The following is a 21,284-nucleotide window of genomic DNA, read 5'->3' on the forward strand; positions in this document are numbered from 1 at the left end:
GGGGAGAACATGCAAACTCCACAAAGAAATGCCAACTGACCCAGCTCAGGCTCGAACTAGCAACCCTCTTGCTGTGAAGCGATTGTTCTACCCACTGCGCCACCGCATCGCCTATATTATATTATATTATATTATATTATATTATATTATATTATATTATATTATATTATATTATATTATATTATATTATATTATATTGTTACTGCAGGCAAGAGTGAAGCAGGCAGATCTTTATACATTCCTTCTATACCCATAATCCCATCAGAAGGCTGTTGAACTCAGAGTAATAATCAAATATCTGAAACTAAAAACACTGAGATGTCTGAGAAAGATTTATTTTGCTAGAGGTTCAGTTACTAAAGGTTCAGCTTTTATGTTGTCTTTAGAATATTAACTAGGTGTAAATTACTTGATCAATTAGTAATGAATTATTAGTCAATTAATACTACTGCTAATTTTGTTTAAAAACCCTTATGTCTGTGTTGCTCCTATTTGTATTATTGAACTTTAGACATTTTAAATTGAAATTAATTGAATACAATTATGATTAATTGATTAATATAACAAATTAATATAATAAATTAATTTATGTTCACATTAAAAATAATAATAAATAAAGTTAAATGTTGCATGCACACTGCCCCCCCAGGGTTGTTGCTATAAGGGATACAAGTATCATTCATATTATTTATTAAATTACCCATTGAATTGTATTTAATTAACATCTACCCCAACCCTAAACCCAACCATCAAAGTAATGGTAAAAACAATAATTATACCAAGTATTACTTATATTATTTACTAAATTACCCATTAAATTGTATTTTATTGATGTCTACCCCATACCTAACTCTAAACACAACCATAAAAGTTTTGTAAAAACAGTAGTTATAACAAGCATTATTCATATTATTTAATAAATTACCCATTAAATTGTATTTTAGTAATGCCTACCCCCACCCCAACCCTAAACCCAAGCATCAAAGTAATGTGAAACAATAATTATACCAAGTATTATTCATATTATTTAATAAATTACCCATTAAATTGTATTTTATTGATGTCTACCCCATACCTAACACTAAACACAACCATAAAAGTCTTGTAAAAACAGCAATTATACCAAGTATTACTCATATTATTTATTAAATTACCCATTAAATTGAATGTTAGTAACGCCTACCCCCACCCCATCCCCAAACTCAAGCATCAAAGTAATATAAAACAATAATTATACCGAGTATAATTCATTCATTCATTTTCTTTTCGGCTTAGTCCCTTTATTAATCTGGGGTCGCCACAGCGGAATGAACCGCCAACTTATCCAGCATATGTTTTACGCAGCGGATGCCCTTCCAGGTGCAACCCATCCCTTGGAAACCCATACACACTCATTTGCACACACACACTACGGACAATTTAGCTTATTCAATTCACCAGTACCGCATGTCTTTGGACTGTGAGGGGAAACACCCGGAGGAAACCCACACAAACGCAGGGAAAACATGCAAACTCCACCACAGAAACGCCAACTGACCCAGCCGAGGCTCGAACCAGCGACCTTCTTTCTGTGAGGTGACAGCACTACCTGCGCCACTGCGTTGCCCAAGTATTATTCATATGATTTATTAAATTACCCATTAAATTGTATTTTATTCACGTCTACCCCTACCTAACACTAAACAAACCATAAAAGTCATGTAAAACAGTAATTATGCCAAGTATTACTCATATTATTTATTAAATTACCCATTAAATTGTGTTTTATTAACGCCTACCCCCACTCCAACCCTAAAGCCAAGCATCAAAGTAATGTAAAATATTATTTATTGTTGTAGTGTCACAAAAATGATGCTAGTATCAGCAGCTGGATCCCATATAGACTTTACCGCCCTCTAGTGTGTTGTTGAGTTGTCGTCTCGTCTCTGTGTTGTGTTGTGTGGCGCCCTCTGCTGGCCCGCAGTTGTCGCTGTTTAAGTGCGGAGGAAAATGGCGTCCGGCGTGAGGCAGGAGCTCGCACAGCTGATGAACTCCAGTGGCTCTCATAAAGATCTGGCTGGGAAGTATGTGATTTCAAGTCATTTGCTAATGTCGTTACTGTATGTCTTTTGCATTTATGTATTATTGTGTATGATTTTCCATTTGAAGGTCTGTGATACTGCAGATGACATGACTACAGGCTAACATTAGCTAGCCTGTGTGATACTGATGATCTACCTGTCAATATGCCTACATAAATAGATTCATACAATCAGAATCATACAAGTTATAAATGTAGAATCGTCAGCATATTCGTTTGCTAATGTATTTATGGATTGAGTTATACAATTTGGAAACGGTAGGCGGAGTAAATTAATGGAAATACATTGGAAAGACCCCATCAAATCAAAACTTTTGGGTTTGGTTGAGTATTTCGAGTTTGAGGTAATGTGTATGCAAATGTAGACCTGAAAGTTGACAATATAGTCTGTCATTTGACGTTAGACAAACGTTTGTTTTTTAAAAAAAAAAATATATATATTGATGACTCATCTTGTTTTTAGGGGCGTGTCTACTTTTTTGTCCAATCAAATGTTATAGAATGAACAAGCCCCGCCTGCCCGAAAAAGCATAATTAATATGTGTGTCTGAAAATGTAGACTTCTCTACTAGGTGAAAAGATTGTCAGAGTTCATTGCATTAAAAAATAACGTAGGGGAGAGCAAGGACAAAGTAACATGGGACGAAAGTAACGAAGCAATTTTCTCGAAGCAACATTTTCTCTGACATCATTTGATTTCCAGGCTATAACATCACATTCAGCAGCAAGCAACCATTGACGATCGAGGTAAAGTTAGTTTTATATTCGCACATTCCCTCAGTGACAGCTCCATACATTGTTTATCATGGTACTTTGAATATTTGGACTGAACTCGCATGTAATTATAACTTTAAAATAACATTAGCACTATTTAATTGACTGTGAACAATGTTGTACTTTGATGGTTGTTGGCTGCTAATATGATTTCACTATTTAGAATTCACAATAAATACTCTTCTGAAATGATATTATTAAGGAGGAAGTCTGAATGTGCGAATATAAAACCAACTTAACCTCAATCCTTTGGAGCTGCCAGATATCATGTAATTTTGGGACCGTGTCCTGCAGTTAGCTCCAAATTTCTGTGTTTAAGTGCAAAATGTAAATTATTGTTGTGGTTCGTTGTGTTTCTCTTTTCATGCATCACAGTAATGATCAATCTACAGGTTACTTAGTGCACTAACACATCCTTGAGTTTGAAATGTCTGAGATTTTCAGTTTAGAAGTAAACCAGGTTTACTGTGGGGACGAAAGTAACACTGCTATTTATGTCCCTCTGCTAATAGCCATGCCTTATTTTTCACTTTCACATTCATTTTCAGTGTTTTAACTTGTATGCTATACAAGATTAATGCATATTGCGAATAATAATAAAAAATATTCAAAATTTATTGAAAATTTTAACATTTTGCATTTTTGGATTGCTTTTGAAACATTTGATGGAAATAAAATGCAGTCAAGATATATTTAAAGTAAACAAGATTAAATCAGTAAATATTTTGTTACTTTTGACTTACCCGTGTGTCACTTTCGTCCATGTTGATGGGCCCAAAGTAACAATGTGCAACTTTAGTTTTAAATGAAGTTATATTGGAGTTGTTCTACATTGATACAAAATAACACCTGATTTTGTGAGTTGGTAACCACAGCAAAAATATATTTGTGCTTAAAACATTTTCTTTTAAAATTAGGTTTATATGAAAAATGTTACTTTTGTCCCCGCTCTGCCCTATGCAAAAAGGACCAGAATAACATGCTTCATATGGTGAGAAGTGTGTCAAATCAATACTTCTCTGTCCCACAAGGCCACAGGAGAGGATTCGTGAATAGTAGTTAAGCGACGCAAGTCACACAACCCATATCAAATTAATCATGGCTAAAATATAGTAAAAGTGTATTAAGCATTTTTTGGTACACTGACGATTACCATTAGTATAAACAAGACTTAACTACAAATAAACACCATGAATACATTTAAATTGGTGTCAAAATCCATTGTTGATTTGTGGTTACTGTGGTTTGCTTAAATAACAATGATTTATATTCTGAAAGCGAAGTGACACTTTAGGTCACATGACAACACTGTGGATGTTGAACTGTTGATTGACAGCCAATCAGTATTCACCTTAACCCTGTAAAACCTGAGATATAAAAAATAAACAGAAAATTTTAATTTTCTGGATCTGAAAATGTTTATTAAACCATCTTGCAAAATCCCCCAAATTTAGTTTTGCCATATAAATGTTTTTTATGATATTTATTTTGTATCACATCAGGCGTTTGTGCAACTTTTTGCTCATAACAATGTTTATTTTAATTATAAAAAATAACAATTATAAGGAATTATTAATTATAAGGAAGAACATTTCAGGCAGTTTTTCCTCTGTTTTTGTTACATGAAATATTAAATATAAGTCTTTTATTATTTCACTTTGTGGTAGGCATAATAGCAGTTTCAGTCCTTGTTCACTCAAAGATTCACTTTACACTTACACAGTACACAGAAATTCGAAGTGATTGCTGGAGCAGTGCTTTTATCTCTGTCAGGTTTCTTCATGTTGGAAAATGATCAGTTTCATGCCTTAACATAAAAGGCGCACTGCAGCTTGACCTTTTAAAAGGTGCAATTATTGTAAAAATACCCACATTGCATTTTAAGATGGCATTTCAGTCATTAATTAATTAAATCATCCAAACAGTGTGTTTGCATTGTAGTAGGTATGATATAGATTACGTTACAAAAATGTGACATGATTGTTCAGGAATAAAGCACCTTTTATACCTGTTGTATCAAATTTGATACATGCATTTTCAACACAATTTATTTGTAGCATAAGAAATTAATTATTAACTAATTATTGTTTCAGTAAAAAAACTTTATTTAATAAAATTAGTAACAATAAAAATTTTATTCTTACTATAACAACTTAGCAAACAGTTTCCAGCCAAAAAGCATGCGAGTAATTCAATGAGAGCAGCCATTTTGAAAATATAAAAAAGGCCCTTCCACTGCCTGCAGTGTCATGAAAATAGACAAGAGATGCAAAATACAAGTATCAAATTATATACAACAGGTTTTCAGGCCAAAAATTGATCAGGTTGGTATTATATTGGTCTTAGAAACTTGTGTATCAAATATAATACATGCGGCTTTAGTACAGTATTATTTTTGTAGCTCTAATCTTTGTCCTCCATGTTCGCTGTTTTGACAGATATCGTCAAATATTAGAAAAGGCTCTACAGTTTACTGATGCAGAACAACTTGAAGCACTGAAAGCATTTGTTGAAGCGAGTAAGTATAATGGTATTCAAGTACTAATATTTTAAATATATACAGTTAATGTCAGAATTATTAGCCCCCCTGTTTATTTTTTTCCCCAATTTCTGTTTAATGGAGAGAAGATTTTTTTTCAACACATTTCTAAACTTAATAGTTTTAATAACTCATTTCTAATAACTGATTTATTTTATCTTTGTCATGATGACAGTAAATGATATTATACTAGATATTTTTCAAGACACTTCTATACAGCTTAAAGTGACAATTAAAGACTTAACTAGGTTAATTGTAGACTATTGAAAAAATATATAGCTTAAAGGGGTTAATAAGTTTGACCTTAATGTTTTTAAAAAAATAAAAATCTGCTTTTATTCTAGCTGAAATAAAACAAATAAGACTTTCTCTAGAAGAAAAAATATTATCAGACATACTGTGAAAATTTCCTTGCTCTGTCAAACATCATTTGGGAAATATTTAAAAAAGAAAACAAAAACTCAAAGGGAGGTTATTAATTTTGATTTCAACTGTACATTCACTGGCCTCTTTATTAATTACACGTTGCTGTTACTAGGTTAGACCCATTCTGATTTCAGCACTGCTTTAGTTCTCATGGCTTAAAATGGTTTCAGTAAGGATCTCAGATCATTTCTCAGAGATTTTGGTCCATATTTACATTACCGTATCACACAGAAGATGCTGATTTGCTGCCTGCACATCCATTATGTGAATCTCCATTGATATTTGAAGGTTTTGTTTCAGTATACTATAAATTGGCTGAAATGCAGAAAACAGAGATGTGGCTGTCCACAATCGATCTCTTGACTGGTCTTCTGCACTATTGCATATCATTCGCTTATTGTCACGTCCCTCTTATATGACTATTACACAACTGGTATACAGCAAGAATTAATGCCGGCAAAAAATGTGCATGCTCAGTGAGCTTTAATTGTCACGGTCTGACACCCAGTAAAAACATCAGTCTGGGCGAGGAGTGTTTTCACTCTTAAACAGCCTTAAAGTCACTTAAACCAGCTTTCATCTTCAATCTGATGTTTGAACTTCAACAGATCATCTTGATTAAATCCACCTTTACTGATGTACAGTCATGCGATTGGCTGATTAAATATTTGCAATAACAAGCAGATGTACAGGTGTACCTAATAAAATGGCCAGTGAGTGTATAATCAATAGAAAATCAGTTTAATATAAGAACATACACATTTTTGTGTGGCTTTTTGAATGGAGCTCACATCTCTACATTCATGTCCCTTGTCTCGTGCTCTTCAATAGTGGTCAATGAGAATGTCAGCCTGGTCATATCCAGACAGCTGCTGACAGACTTCTGCGCGCACCTCCCAAACCTACCAGACGACATTGCGAAAGTTGTGTGTCACTTCACCCTGGAGAAGATTCAGCCCAGGGTCATCTCTTTTGAAGAACAGGTAGGCTTCATCCCTCTACAATGCAGACAAATCTGCATTGATGCTGCTTCATCTAAATAATGTCTGTATGGATAAACTCAGCGATTAAAACCTAGAATAAGTTTGGTGCTGGTTGATTCTCCCATGGTGGCCGAGAGAGTTAAGAAAACACATACAAGCAGAAGAACACAAAGAAACATCGTCCTCGTTTTGACAATACACATGATACAAATAGAGCAGATCACAACGGAAATGTGTTGGGGGACTCCAAAAAGTGACGAACCCAGATTTGTTACAACACCTGTGACTAAACAGAAAGGACTCGTCACTGGTTCCCTGACCATTTCCATTGGGATCGGCACTATTTGCAGCATGTTTCTGTATTTGCATGTGTTGTGAGAATTTGCTGTCCATTTGATGAAGGTGTTTTCTTAGTAACTTGCAGCAGGTTTGAGCTCTCTCAGACACTGTTGTTTCTCTTGTCTGACTTTGAACAGACTGACTAAGCACTTGGGTTGTACTCTCCATGTCTTGAAAGATTATTGATGTTCACTCTAGGCATGGGCTGGTATAAGATTCTGACGGTATGATAACCTTGGATAATAATATCACGGTTTCACTGCATTGTGATTACTACTCTAAAATATGTTTTTTTTAAATGTCTGGGTAAAAAACAAAAACTTTTTTCCCTTTGAACACAATATATTTTTTTGAGAAAACAATTAAAATATTATGGAGCAGTAAACATGTCAGGCTAAATAATGAATAAATCATTGACTTCTGCTGTCTTCATTAGTTTCTAAAACACAGATTTCTTTACAATTTAAAATGGCATCTTTGGAGATCTTTTCAGCCGGAAATACTGTTGTTCTAAAAAACAAAACAAAAAAAAAACGTAAATTAAAAATCTTACACATACATTAGGAATGGTATAGCAGAAAATTTTGGCGGTTTTAAAACCTTGACTTTTCCGGTATACTTTGAAAACAGTTATCGTTATACCCAGTTCACACTAATGGATTCTCTGTGATAAAACCTTCTGAGTGTGCAAGTGTGTTTAATTGATAAGTGACATGCTACATGTAAATTGTGAAACCGTATTCTCAGATCAAGGCTGTTAAACCCTGTTTACACTGTCAGGTCTTGATGCCCAATTCTGATTTGTTGCCTATATCTGATTTTTTTGCCTGTCCGTTTACACGTTCTTTTAATTGTGACCCATATCCAATTCTTGCGTTTACACTTGCCATACAATTTCTGACATCGCACATGCGTAAAGTTGGGTTCTAGCATCTTTGCCACACTAGCCACCATGGAAGAAATTGTCTTGCTTTTAGCTCTGCGAAATATGCAAAATTCACCCAACTTTAAAATGATTTTGAGGTAGAGGAAGAGAGAAAGGGCCGTCATCACAGCTTGTGCCTATGGTTTATATATGGTGTCCTCCAGCATTCAGAGGAATTTGTGGGTAGAACAGTGATCTCAGGTCTGGTGGGAGCAAATTGTGGCGACTGACCACTTTCCTTTATGTTGTTGTCGTTGTTGTTTATCACATTGGCATCTCCACACACGCTTTTCCTTCTATGTCATTAAACCGTGGAGAAGTACAACAATGTCACAAGTTTAATGACTTACAAAACGGAATGCCTCAATAAATCTGATCTGCCTGTTTACATGATAGTCGCTTTGTCACATATCTGTTATATCTGATTTATTTCCACATATGAAGGAGGCCTAAAACCGATCTCTGAATATCTAAATGCATGCGTTTTTTTGTGTTTACACGGTCATAGAACAGATCCGATCTGTCACAAATGAGCAAAAAAATGGAATTGGGTCACATTTAACTGGCAGTGTAAACGGGGCCTTGGATTCCACAGAAAACCATAAAACACTGTTTATTTAATGTATATCTTTATTCAGTCGTATACAGATGCTCCCCTTTCCCCTCCCCTCTCTCCCCTCCCAGTGAATCTAAAATGATCAATTCTTGCCAAATAGAGTTAATACGTCATCTTGTGAAGTTATATTCATATCACAGACAAACAAAATATTATTATTATTATTATTGTCATTTTTTCCCTATGTGTAGCCCTATGCCTATGTGCACATTTGCCATGTTGCTGAAATTATACCGTAGTATAAGATTTGAAGTGGATCAAAAAAGTGATTCAAAATTGTTCAAAGACAAGAATGGGCGTTGATCAATAGTTTTAGGACAACTTTGACAAATGTGGGGATCTACTGTAATGTCTACTAATGTACAATGATCTACAAATGTATACTTTTGTATATTGTATATGTATTAATAAATGTATATTGTGCAGCTCTAACACAAACCCCTCACACTCTTCCAGGTGGCGTCCATCAGACAGCATTTAGCCACTATCTATGAGAAGCAGGAGGACTGGAGGAACGCCGCACAGGTTCTTGTGGGGATCCCGCTGGAGACGGGTCAAAAGTAAGCTCACTTTTCTCTTAAATTAAATCAAAGTCCCTTTAAGGCAACTCATTTCACTCGGCGGCCATCTTTGAAACACCTCTCGGGCAGTATTCATTCTGTCTGAATAGGGAAACATCAAATACTCTAAAACTGTTTGCCAAGCTTACGATTACATTACTTATTTGGAATCACCAATAATATTAAACAACAACTGTCTCAAAAGTTTCGTTTCTAAATATTTGAATCAAACAAAAAAATTTTTTCAGGGTGTCCAAGCTAATGCGTATGCACACTCGTAAGAAAGGAGACCCTGAAACCAACCTTATTTATGGCCGTTCTTCATATTGTCATCCTCTTAATGCTTCATATTATCATCCTCTTAATGCTTTGCCTGATCACGCTGCTCTTCTGAAGTAATTCACAACTTGGTCTTGATGGTGAATCTCCTCCAGAAATGACAGCGACTCTTTGTTTGCAAGTTTGTGGGCATTTGTGTAGTCGCTGTCATGCGACGTTTTACAAATACAGATTACAAAACCAAAAAACTTTTATTTTCAAGTGTAGTTGGTTCATTTAAAAGTACAGATTCCAAGCTTTATTTGGATACATTTCTTATGTCTGAAGCAAGTATTCACTGAGATTCCATTAGGTTTTTGAACCACAAAACTGTCCTAAAAGGTACAAGCTTCTTTCCGGAGAAACTTCAGTTGGATGCTTGGCTCCTGTACTAGTAGGTGGGGCTTCATTCGCCATGTTGAGCGTTACACTTTTCCACATTCAAAACTATACAAGTGACATGTCTTGTGTATTCTATAGTCTTTGATTAAACCAAAGCAGCCAACATGGCGCCCAGAACCACTGGTTGTCAATTCGGATTTTCTAATCATGTTTTTCTGCTTCTACAGACAGTATAATGTGGACTACAAATTAGACACTTACCTGAAAATCGCTCGCCTGTACTTGGAGGATGACGACCCGGTTCAGGCTGAGGCCTACATCAACCGAGCGTCTTTGTTGCAGAATGAATCCACCAACGAACAGCTGCAGATTCACTACAAGGTGATCTATCAGTTCTATCTTTCTAACAAAATGCTATGTAAAAACTTTGTAAACTGTAATGCCGGGCAGTAGTTCCAAAATAGACATTTATAATGATTTTGGTGTGACTTTTTTTGTAAAAAAGAGAATTTAATTGATCAGTTGCTTTAGTGAGTTCTGTTCGTATGTTTATGTGCTTTATAAAGTATTTATTGTGATAAGTCTTTACTATTTACAGTTCTAAATAATTCTTTATTTGGTAACACTTTATTGTGATGGTCCATTTAAGTATTAGTAGACTGTCTGCTTAATACCTGTTGATGTACTTCTTTAACAGACATTTAACTGACTATAAGAAACTTTGCAAGTACATGTCAACTTACACTAACCCTAACCCCAACCTAACAGTCTACTTATAATCTAATGAGAATTAGTTGGCATGTAGATGCAACGTAACTTAATTCAACAAACAACCCATAAAAATAAAGTGTGACCTTTTATTTTTTGCATCCTTTTTACATATAGTATACAACGTCATGTGTTTTAATGTATTTTTTTATTAATCAAAATATGTAAGCATGAATGTAGTAATACAAATATAAGTTTGTTCATATTTATGACTGGATGTAGTTTTTTGGTTTTACAAATACACAAAGAAAACTTGTTTCAGAATTTGTTCCATTTTTACCGTTGCATACTGTGTCGTTTAAATAAAAAAATATATATAGTCACATTAATATGTGCAATAACACAGATTTTAAAATATTTGATGAAGATATTTAATTTAGCTAATTTCTTGACTGTAAATAGCATTTTATTTGTATAAATAAATTAAATATTAAAACATGAAATGTAAGTAATAATTAGAAAAGTAGTTTTGAAAAGTATTTATATTGTAATAATTATTGTACAAATAAAATATATATATTTTTAATTTAACAAATATATATAGTTTTTGGATTGTATTATATTTTTCTTGGGCACCGATGACTGGTTGAAATAAAAAAAATTTGGGGCATTTTTCTTTTGTTAAATTCCCATAAAATTTCAGTATAAATAATAATTGCATGGGTCATGTAGTGTTTGTTTGCTTAGGTTAATGTTTTGTGAAACATTTCAGAGTAATTCATGCCACCCGTGTACACCCACGAGTTTACCTTTTGATTCAGTTTTTGTTCCTGTCTAGGCATGGGCCGGTATAAGATTCTGACGGTATTATAACCTTGGATAAAAATATCATGGTTTCACGATTTCACATTATTGTGATTACTGCTCTACAATATATTCTTTTTAAATGTCTGGGTAAAAAACAAAAACTTTTTTCCCTTTGAACACAATATGTTTTATTTTGAGAAACATTTATAATATTTTGGAACAGTAAACATGTCAGGCTAAATAATCCAAATAATCATTGACTTCTGCATTAGTTTCAGAAACACAGATTTCTTTACAATTTAAAACGGCATCTTTAGATATCTTTTCTGCTGGAGATACTATTGTTTTAAAAAACGTGAATAAAAAAATCGTACACATATCTTAGGAACGGTATTACAGAAAAAACCTTGACTTTTCCAAACCGCAGTATGCCTTGAAAGCAGTTATCGTCCCATGCCTATTCCTGTCAGAAGTTTCTGTAAAGCTAAAATAAATTTTAAGCATAAAATGTTTTGGTGAATAATAATTGTTTTTGTAAAATATTTCAGAGAATACATTTTGACAGTGCATTTTTAATGAATTATTTACAAATATGTAAATAATGGGATATGTTGCCTACTTTACGTTTGTGAAAGTGTAAATTTTATTCCGTCATGTTTTACAGGTTTGCTACGCCAGAGTTCTGGATTATCGAAGGAAATTCATCGAAGCAGCTCAACGCTACAATGAGCTCTCATACAAATCCATCGTGCATGAGACTGAGCGTCTGGAGGCTCTGAAACATGCGCTTCACTGCACTATACTGGCCTCTGCAGGTACAGCACTATGCAGGAGACAGTAGCTGCTGGCGTGATTTCAATTGCATGCTGTATTTTTAGGGCCGTCCCCGACTAAAGATTTTTTTTGATGATCAGTAGTCCATTAAAACAGTTAGTCGATTAATCGCCCATTATTTCAATTGATTTAATTAGCCTAATACAGGGAAGCGATTTGAGTTTAAGAGCTGAGAAAGACTGTCATTCATAACATTGTTTTATTTAGTCCAGAAATACTGTAATAATAAACGTTAAAATTGGATATTAAGAACTTCCTTACGCAAAGAAATAACACTGACAGAGGATATGATTATGAATGTGTAGGGAAAAAACAGCATGGAGCTTTTCTGAATGTTTATAATTGGTAAATAAAATAAAAGGATAAAATGCACATAAATTACACTTATGAACTTGCTAACAATAAAACGCACCGCTTGGTAAAGGAACTAAAACGTATAAATGTATCACAAATTGAAAGTTTGATAGCCTAGAAGGTCTATGGGGAAAGTTGTCACCTAAAAACAATAGCTGTGTCTCATTTTAGAGTCTCTATCCTCCGAAAGATGCATTCGAAGGGCGTTGCGTCTTTGACGAAGGCTGTCTCATTTAAAAAAAAAAATTTAAGTCTCCTTCAAATGCAGCCTCAGAATGCATCCTTCGTTTCCCAGGTAATGAAATATACAACCGGTGGATCCTTTGCGGCCTTGAACATCCCAAGATTCATTGTGCACTGATAACGACGGGACATTTTCAAAAGAAAACTCCGGATTAAATGTATGAATTAGGTTTTATTTTACTTGGATACCACATGTAAAAAAACAAAATGAGTAGGACATGTCTTACTAAAAGTGATTTTATAGACAGTTCACATTTTTATGTGTACATGTATGGATCAAAAGAAATATTTCCAGCTTTTGTAAACCTTGTTTTGCCTTCAGATTGCTTAAAAAAAGTAATTACAAATTTATTACCGCTTATTAGATCTGTCCTCTGTTGGCTAGATAGTCTCATTTTAAAATGCTTGGTTCAGCTTGTGTGGACTTTGAAGTACTCACCTTTGAAGTCTGCATCTTTGGAGGATGCAGCCTCTGAAATGAGACACAGCCAATGTAAACAAAAGAATCTCTCCTTAGCTATTAGATATTTGTGTAAGTCAAATATTTAAATAAACAATTAAATAAATAATTCAATAAATAAATTATAAATAAACAAACAAATAAATTTAAATAAATAACAAAATGGCGTAAGAGAAATAATGTTGAAAACTGTAAGTCCAGTACACCCGAAGGTCGAGCGTTAAAATTAAACATTGAATAAAAAAAAAACACCACATTGTTTATGGACGATACTAACTGTTGCTAGGGCTAAGTACAAGTATGAATGAAAAATACGTTTTTTGTTTTAATAAATTGCCAAACAAAAAGCCTAAACATTAAATAAAATGAATAAATAAAGTATACTGGCTAACAGCACACTGAAACATTGCAAAAATATGGGCAATTATAACCGACCATCTCTATTGTCCTTTTAGAGCTGAATCGCTGGACACGTGCACCGTATTTTTATCTTTACATTTATCTTTCCACTTGTGTATTTTTGACTAACAAAAACTTCGACCAAGCATGTTCAGGTCAGCTATTACGGCCAATTCACACTGGGTGTCAGCGGCAACGCTTCCCTTTCACTTTGAATGGGTGACATCAAGCGTTGCCAAATTGAATTGTGCATCCGTCTGCGTCGCTTCACCAGTGTTGCTCGCTGCAGAAGTTGGGAACTTCTCAACTTTTCAAGCGCCAACGGAAGCGTCAGCCAATCAGATGGCTTTATGCAAATACCCCAGCTCAGACAGTAGCTAATTGCTGGCTAAATTTACTGGCTGATGCTGCTATGATGATCATATCAGTCCTAACTTCAGACATGCCCACCGTCAAGCTTTGACGTCGAAGCCCCGTGTGAATCAAGCGTTAGGGGCCAGCCCTAGTTTTTTAGTATTTGTATTTCATTTAGTATTTGTATATAGGCTACAAATTTGTAGTAACATTTTATAGTCATTTTTCAGTGATTCAATAATGACAGATGTTCATTTTTTAATGAACTATCCCATTAATGTGTCCTAAAGGTCAGCAGCGCTCTCGCATGTTGGCTACTCTCTTCAAGGATGAACGCTGTCAGCAGCTCGCTGCCTACGGCATCCTGGAGAAAATGTACCTGGATCGAATCATCCGAGGAAACCAGCTGCAAGAGTTTGCTGCCATGCTGATGCCACATCAGAAAGCCACCACAGCCGATGGTATTAGATATTACTCCTTAACCATAGTGTAACTTGGAAGTGGGGACACACAAAATGGAGGAACAGGTTTTCGATTTAAATGTCATTTCCAGCATTTACATACATTTAGAAACTATGGTGATACATAATACATGACAAAGTTAGGCTGATTTAAATGAAATCTAAACAAACAAACAGAAAAAATTATATGGACTATTGGTGCTTAATCACTATTTTGTAATATTAATTGCAGATAGACAGCAGCAAAATTAAAATTAAGTCGAATTATGTAAAAATGTTGAGAGATTTCCATTTCTAGTGCTAATATGAACATTAGGCTGACATTAACAGGTGTAGATATTTTGTCTGACAGAAAAATGTGGTTGTCCTGACCTGAACTAATCTACTGAATCAACTAACTTGTATTCTCTTTTTTTTCATCTTTATCAACATTAAAGTACTCTGGTGCTGATTGCCGTTACATTGCTGTCATCGCTGACTGAAACGATTGTTTCAACCACAACGCATGCTCATTAGAACTTTCACAGACTTATTTTTATAGCATACACGCAAAGTTCTCTGTGTCCTACTCATGATTCTTAAGTGTTTATTTCTGAATTATTTGTTAGGAAAACAGTGTCTAATATGTTTATTATCCTTTCAGGTTCAAGTATTCTAGACCGAGCCGTTATTGAGCACAACCTGCTGTCTGCAAGCAAACTGTACAATAATATCACGTTTGAGGAGCTTGGAGCACTTTTGGAGATTCCTCCGGCAAAGGTACAGTGCATTTACTATTACTTCTGTTATCGTTTTCTGTTTTACTTTGCCATTCAAAAGTGTGGGCATTTTCTGTGACTGAACCCATTTTTTGCAACCATGTTGTATGAAAAAATTTAAATGTTGTGTTCATTTACTCACACTTTGAGTTTCTTTCTTCTGGTGAACAAAAAGAAGATATTTTGTAGAATGCTGGTAACTGGCACGCATTAACTTTTATTTTAAGTTTTTTTTCCCTACTATGGATGTCAATGGGTGCCAGCAAACAACATTCTTCAAAATATCTTTTTTTGTGTTTAACAGAAGACAGATACTCAAACAGGTTTAAAACCACATGAGGGAGAAAGAATAATAGGATTTTATTTAATGTAATAGAAATTTTTGTGTGAAATGCAAATAGAACGGTAATTAGGAATTAGCATTGCAATTTTACTGTAATTATAAGTAATTTATTTTTATCTCATAAAAAAGGTACATTTTTAGTATCATAAATCTAGTCTTCAGGATCACTTGGTCTTTCAGAAATGAATCGAATTATATGTGACTTATGAAACATTTATTATTGTAATTATTATTCTATAATTTACCTCTTACAACGTTTGCATGGGTGTCTTAAAGTAAATGTAAGATCAGTGTTTACAAGCTGTTTTATTGACATCTGTCAGCTATTGAAATGCTGATTGAGAAATCACATCAGGCAAAATATTTTTATAAATATTATCAAATCTTCTGATGTTCTGACTGGTGTATTTATTGTTATAACTAACAGAAGATAATACTGATGATTAAACTATATATATTTTTACTCGATCTGTGTTGCTGATTAAACGGATGCAGCTTCAGTTATAATCTGTCACTAACCCAGGGTGTCTGCAAGGTCTTAAAGTCTTACAATGTCTTAAATTTCAAAAACTAAATTTTAGGCCTTAAGAAGTCTTACATTTACTGAAATTTTGACTTGTAGATCTTAAATGATTGTAAAGAGGTTTTAATTTACCTTTGTCCATAAAACTCTACCCATTTGGGCCAACATGCATCCAAATGACCAACAGTCCATCTCAATAGAACTTTTAACAAAACTGTATTTATAATTCTATTTACCAATATGGTTTAATTACCGTTCTTACAATAACGTTTGTTTAAAAGTTGTGTATTTATAGTCCGTATATGGTAAGGACACTGACCTGGACAGACAGAGATTTAGTTTATTATAGTTTTTAAAGATTTGTATGTGAAAAGTGTATGCATACAACTAGGGTTTGCTTGTTTTCACAATTTATTTAAAACTTGTGGCTAAAAAAATAACTATTATATTATAATATACAATCTATAAGTCCTGTCAAAGTCTGAAATTTAATTCATAATGGTCTTAAAAAGGTCCTAAATTTGACTGTGAGACCTGAAGACCATATTGTGCAAAAATTATATCTATTCTTATAATTATATGAAAGAAAAAAAATTTCAACAGTCTGACTCCTGCAGAATGCCTTTCCAGTCAGAGGTGTGAATACTTTTAATTGAAAATTAATTTGTAGACACTTAAACCACATTAAAATGGTTTATCAAATTATCAAAACAATTAATTTGTTCCTGAAATTTATTTATATATATATATATATATATATATATATATATATATATATATATATATATATATATATATATATATATATATATATATATATATATATATATATATATACTTTTTTGAAATATTATATGAATATAATCTAAATGTGTATATAGATGTTTTAGGGTTGTTAAATGTTTCTAGGACATTTTAAACACAAAGGTTTCAGATTTCTTCTTGATATCTCTTTTTTACAGGCAGAAAAGATAGCGTCACAAATGATTACTGAGGGCCGCATGAACGGATTCATTGACCAGATTGATGGCATTGTGCATTTTGAAAGTAAGTTTGGATTTTATCTAAACATTAAGGATGTAACGCTTCATTGAACTCATTGAAATAATATATCAAAACTAAACTGAATCTTTAAAACAAACCCCAAATCAAATAAGTAGCTTACACAAATAAAACTAATCTCCTGATCCAAACAAAGTAAGGCCTTGCCCATGATGTTTCCATTTAAAATGAAAATTTGAATCAGGTTTCTTACATATTTTTCAAAGTCAAATTTACTTTTCAATCACTTTCCAGATGCATTTTTGAACCTTTCCAGCACTTAACAGTTGCTGGAACATATTTACATACATATACCGTACATACTTCAGACTTACAATATATCAGATGTTATGTGTTATAGCAGTGCTTTCCACAGGTTTGATATATACTTGTGGTGGTAGCCGGATTGAAACACACATTTTACTCACTGCACATAAATGGTCAACTACATGCGACAAGTTCAGGTTGCTTTATTGGCATGATATTTTGTACAGTATTGCCAAAGAATATTAGATATATAGGCTATAAAATATGTAATATATTAACATCATCAATTTAATAAAATATACAGCAAATGAGAAATAAGTTACAGAAAAAAGAATAAAAACGGACAATATCTCTAAAAATGATAATAAAATTATTTAAATAAGGCAAATTGATTGATTAACCATTTCTAATGGTGTACAAATATTTTGTGTCAGATGTCATTTCGTTCTCTCTGAGTATAAAGTAAAGATAAAAGAATGTATTATTTTAATGTTTCTCTCGCTCTCGCGGCTGTACACGGCCAGTCAGCTGCGAAAGTAAATAAAAAGGTAATGCAAAAAACGCATACAATTAACAACAACTTTAGAAAGTGTAAGCAAAAGCCAAATAAATCCTGGACTTTTTAGGAGATTTTTTAAATTACAAAAAGTTGCGTCTCTGTGGGTCTGCAGAGCACCTGAGACTGTCTGTGGGAGCGTTTACAGTTCTCTTGTGCGCACAGAACCAATAGTACAAAATGTGTAATTGAGAGAAGATTTTTCACTGGTTAATTGATCATGGATGTTTGATTATCTTGGGCGAATATAAAAAAAGTGTAAAAAGATGATAATATTGGTTGAAAAAACAGGGTCATGAAGTATACTTGGCTGTTAATATACCTGGGCGGCATACCCAGTAAAAGTATGTGCGGGAAGCACTCAGTGGTGTAAAGGAACAAATTACAAATACTCAAATTACTGTAATTGAGTAGTTTTTCTCAGGAATTGTAATTTACTAAGTAGTTTTAAAAATGTGTACTTCCACTTTCCCTTGAGTACATTTTTAGTGCAGTATTGGTACTTTTACTCCACTACTTTCCTTCAACCTGTAGTCACTACTTTATTTTTCTTGTCTATGGGGATTAGAAAAATCTGTCCTGTGATTCCTGTCCAATCAAATCACACACAGAAGTGAAAAGGTAAATCGTATCATAATAAACTACCTCAAGACATGGGCGATTTATAATTGCAGCAAACTGTTTGGAAGAATTAAAAGTGTCCAAGAAGATTTACAAAGACTTTACACGCATTGACCCTAAGACTGTTTAGATGCATGTCACGATAAGAAGATGACGGATGTTTACTGTATAAAGACTGAAATGGCCTTAAACACCCAGCAGGCACAAGACGTCAACATGACGTCAGATTGACGTTGTACCCTGATGTCTTGGGGACTTCGCATTTTGTTTGGAAATGAAAATCGGGTTGACGGCAGAACTCAACGTCAGACCGATGTCAAATGTCCAACGTTCAACCTAAAATCAACCAAATATCAACGTCTAATGATGTTACAGCTTGACGTTGTGTGGACATTACCACTATTACGTCTATTAGACTTTGGATTTTGGTTGTCATACCTAATGAATAAACATCAGTATTTGACGTCAGTATGATGTTGGTTTAAAATGTTGGATCTTGGTCACTTTCTAACACAACCTAAAATCAACCAAATATCAACATCATTTGACGTCATTATTGAAAATCAAAATAACGTTGTCCTTAGATGCTGGCTAGAAATTGAATTTCACCTGATGTCACAACCTAAATCTAACCTATAATTAACGTCTTATGACATAGTGTGCCTGCTGGGCAATAACAAAATGCACTACAGAATGTTACGTTTGCACACGTCCACAAATTACATGTAAATGCGTCAGCTTTTTACAGGGTAATACTCACTACTCTTGAGTGCTTTTGAAAGGTGTTTTTACTCATATTTGAGTAATATTTACTCCACTTGCTCTACATTTTTAGGCAAGTATGGTACTTTAACTTAAGTATGATTTTTCAGTACTCTTTCCACCACTGGAAGCACGGTAGTATTCTGTAGTACTATAGTATACTATTTTAAGGAAAAAAGGCATGTTTGTCCCAAGCCCAACATTGAATTACTGTCATTTACTTTATGCAGAAGCAAACATATTTTTTTATTTAAATAGTTACGTAGGACTCCGACTACCTATGTAGTAACAAATTCTTATGGAAGCAGCACAATTACATTTTCAAGCAGTTTCAAGCACTTTATCCAAAATCTAAGCACTTTTAAATCCTTGAAATCACTAAATCAAAATAGAAGCATTTTCAAGGATTTCCAGCATCTGTAAGAATCCTGTTGAATCGATTTTCAAATGGTTTGTTTTTCATTGTTGCATCTCTACTGAACATTTTAGACAAAACTGAATAAATATGAGCATTACAACAGATGACCCTCTTGTTTCCCTTAGCACGAGAGCCATTGCCCACCTGGGACAAGCAGATTCAGTCACTGTGCTTCCAGGTCAACAACCTCCTAGAGAAGATCAGTCAGGCCGCACCGGAGTGGACAGCACAGGCCATCGAGGCCCAGATGTCCCAATAAACCCAATTCAAGCTCTTTTGTCTTCAATACTTTGCTTTCTCTGCTCTCATTGGTCAAAACTGAAAAGACTCCTATTGAATTGAATTTAAACCAGCACATATTGATGTTCTGTTGAAGGGATGGTTCACCCAAAAATGTCAATTCTGTCAACACTTGTTTCAAACCTGTTTAAACTTCTGTCTTCTGTTGAAAACAAAGGAAGATATTCTGAAGAATGTTGGGGAATAACAGCTATTGACTTGCATAGTATTTTTTGTTTCTACTATGTATGTCAATGGCTGCTTAGCAAAGAAATACTTGAGTGTGAGGAAATGATGATAAAATGTTCATTTCTGGGTGAAATATTCCTTTTAAGTTTTACTTTTTTTGTTTGTGAGTTTAATATTTTCATAGTTATGGTCTGTGAGTATTCGTTGCTGAATAAACATCTGGAAAAAAGTCTTTGTTTCTGAATTTAGTTTTATTAACATTAGGCTTTTACAGTCCTGTGTGTCATTCATTACCCTTTGCATCATTCATTCATTTATTTTCTTTTCGGCTTAGTCCCTTTATTAATCTGGGCTCGCCACAGCGGAATGAACCGCCAACTTGTCCAGCATATTGTTTACGCAGCGGATGCCCTTTCGTCCTCGACCCAACATCCTTTGCATCATTCGTTTTTTTTTAAAGTAATCATCAATCTCCTTGGAATTACACTGTCTATTTATTATCAACATTATAACAAGGAAAAATAAATATAAAAGATTGTCTATTTCATAATAAAGAAAGTGAATAGGGTCGCTTGTGACACATGGTTTATGATAGTGCAAGTAAAATATTTCTTGTATCTGATCTGACTTCATAAGTATATTTTCATATTTATCTAGGTGGTAATATTCGATAAACAATGATAATGTGCTGTTTCACTCTGTAAGAGTCTAAATTATCATATGCATTTGTTTATATGGCAAAACAAGTAAAGGTCTTTTTCACCAAAGAAGCTCCATACTGACTCCAAAGACAGATAGTGATCAGATCAGTGCCTGCTATGTGGACTTTGGGGGTTTTACGATGTGGTCACATGTTGATCGGTCAGTGTGAATGTCTTCGTATTTGGGCTTTGGTCACATGGTCAAGAAAGATACAAAATAGATGTTAAACTTTGCTCTGTCTTTTTTCCTGCTCTGCGCTTTCCTGCTCTGCTCCTCTCCTGATCTGGAGTCTCCTTCCCACTG

General features: G+C 34.0%; 1 protein-coding gene across 2 annotated transcripts; it reads left to right on the forward strand.

Moving 5' to 3' along the window:
* The first annotated feature begins 1,973 nt into the window (after positions 1 to 1,973).
* On the forward strand, positions 1,974 to 20,508 carry cops4 (COP9 constitutive photomorphogenic homolog subunit 4 (Arabidopsis)). 2 transcript variants are annotated; one of them, XM_056467384.1, is made up of 10 exons: positions 1,974 to 2,063; positions 5,293 to 5,372; positions 6,651 to 6,802; positions 9,139 to 9,242; positions 10,130 to 10,283; positions 12,082 to 12,232; positions 14,352 to 14,525; positions 15,166 to 15,281; positions 17,109 to 17,193; positions 19,937 to 20,508. In XM_056467384.1, exons 1-10 carry the CDS (start codon positions 1,990 to 1,992, stop codon positions 20,068 to 20,070), a joined length of 1,224 nt encoding a protein of 407 aa, XP_056323359.1. In that variant the 5' UTR covers positions 1,974 to 1,989; the 3' UTR covers positions 20,071 to 20,508. The 2 variants fall into 2 exon arrangements, with proteins under 2 accessions (XP_056323359.1, XP_056323360.1); XM_056467385.1 differs by having other exon boundaries at positions 14,352 to 14,522; positions 19,937 to 20,507.
* Positions 20,509 to 21,284: the final 776 nt, after the last annotated feature.

Source organism: Danio aesculapii, chromosome 10 (genome assembly GCF_903798145.1).
Source record: "Danio aesculapii chromosome 10, fDanAes4.1, whole genome shotgun sequence".
Taxonomy (NCBI): Eukaryota; Metazoa; Chordata; class Actinopteri; order Cypriniformes; family Danionidae; genus Danio; species Danio aesculapii.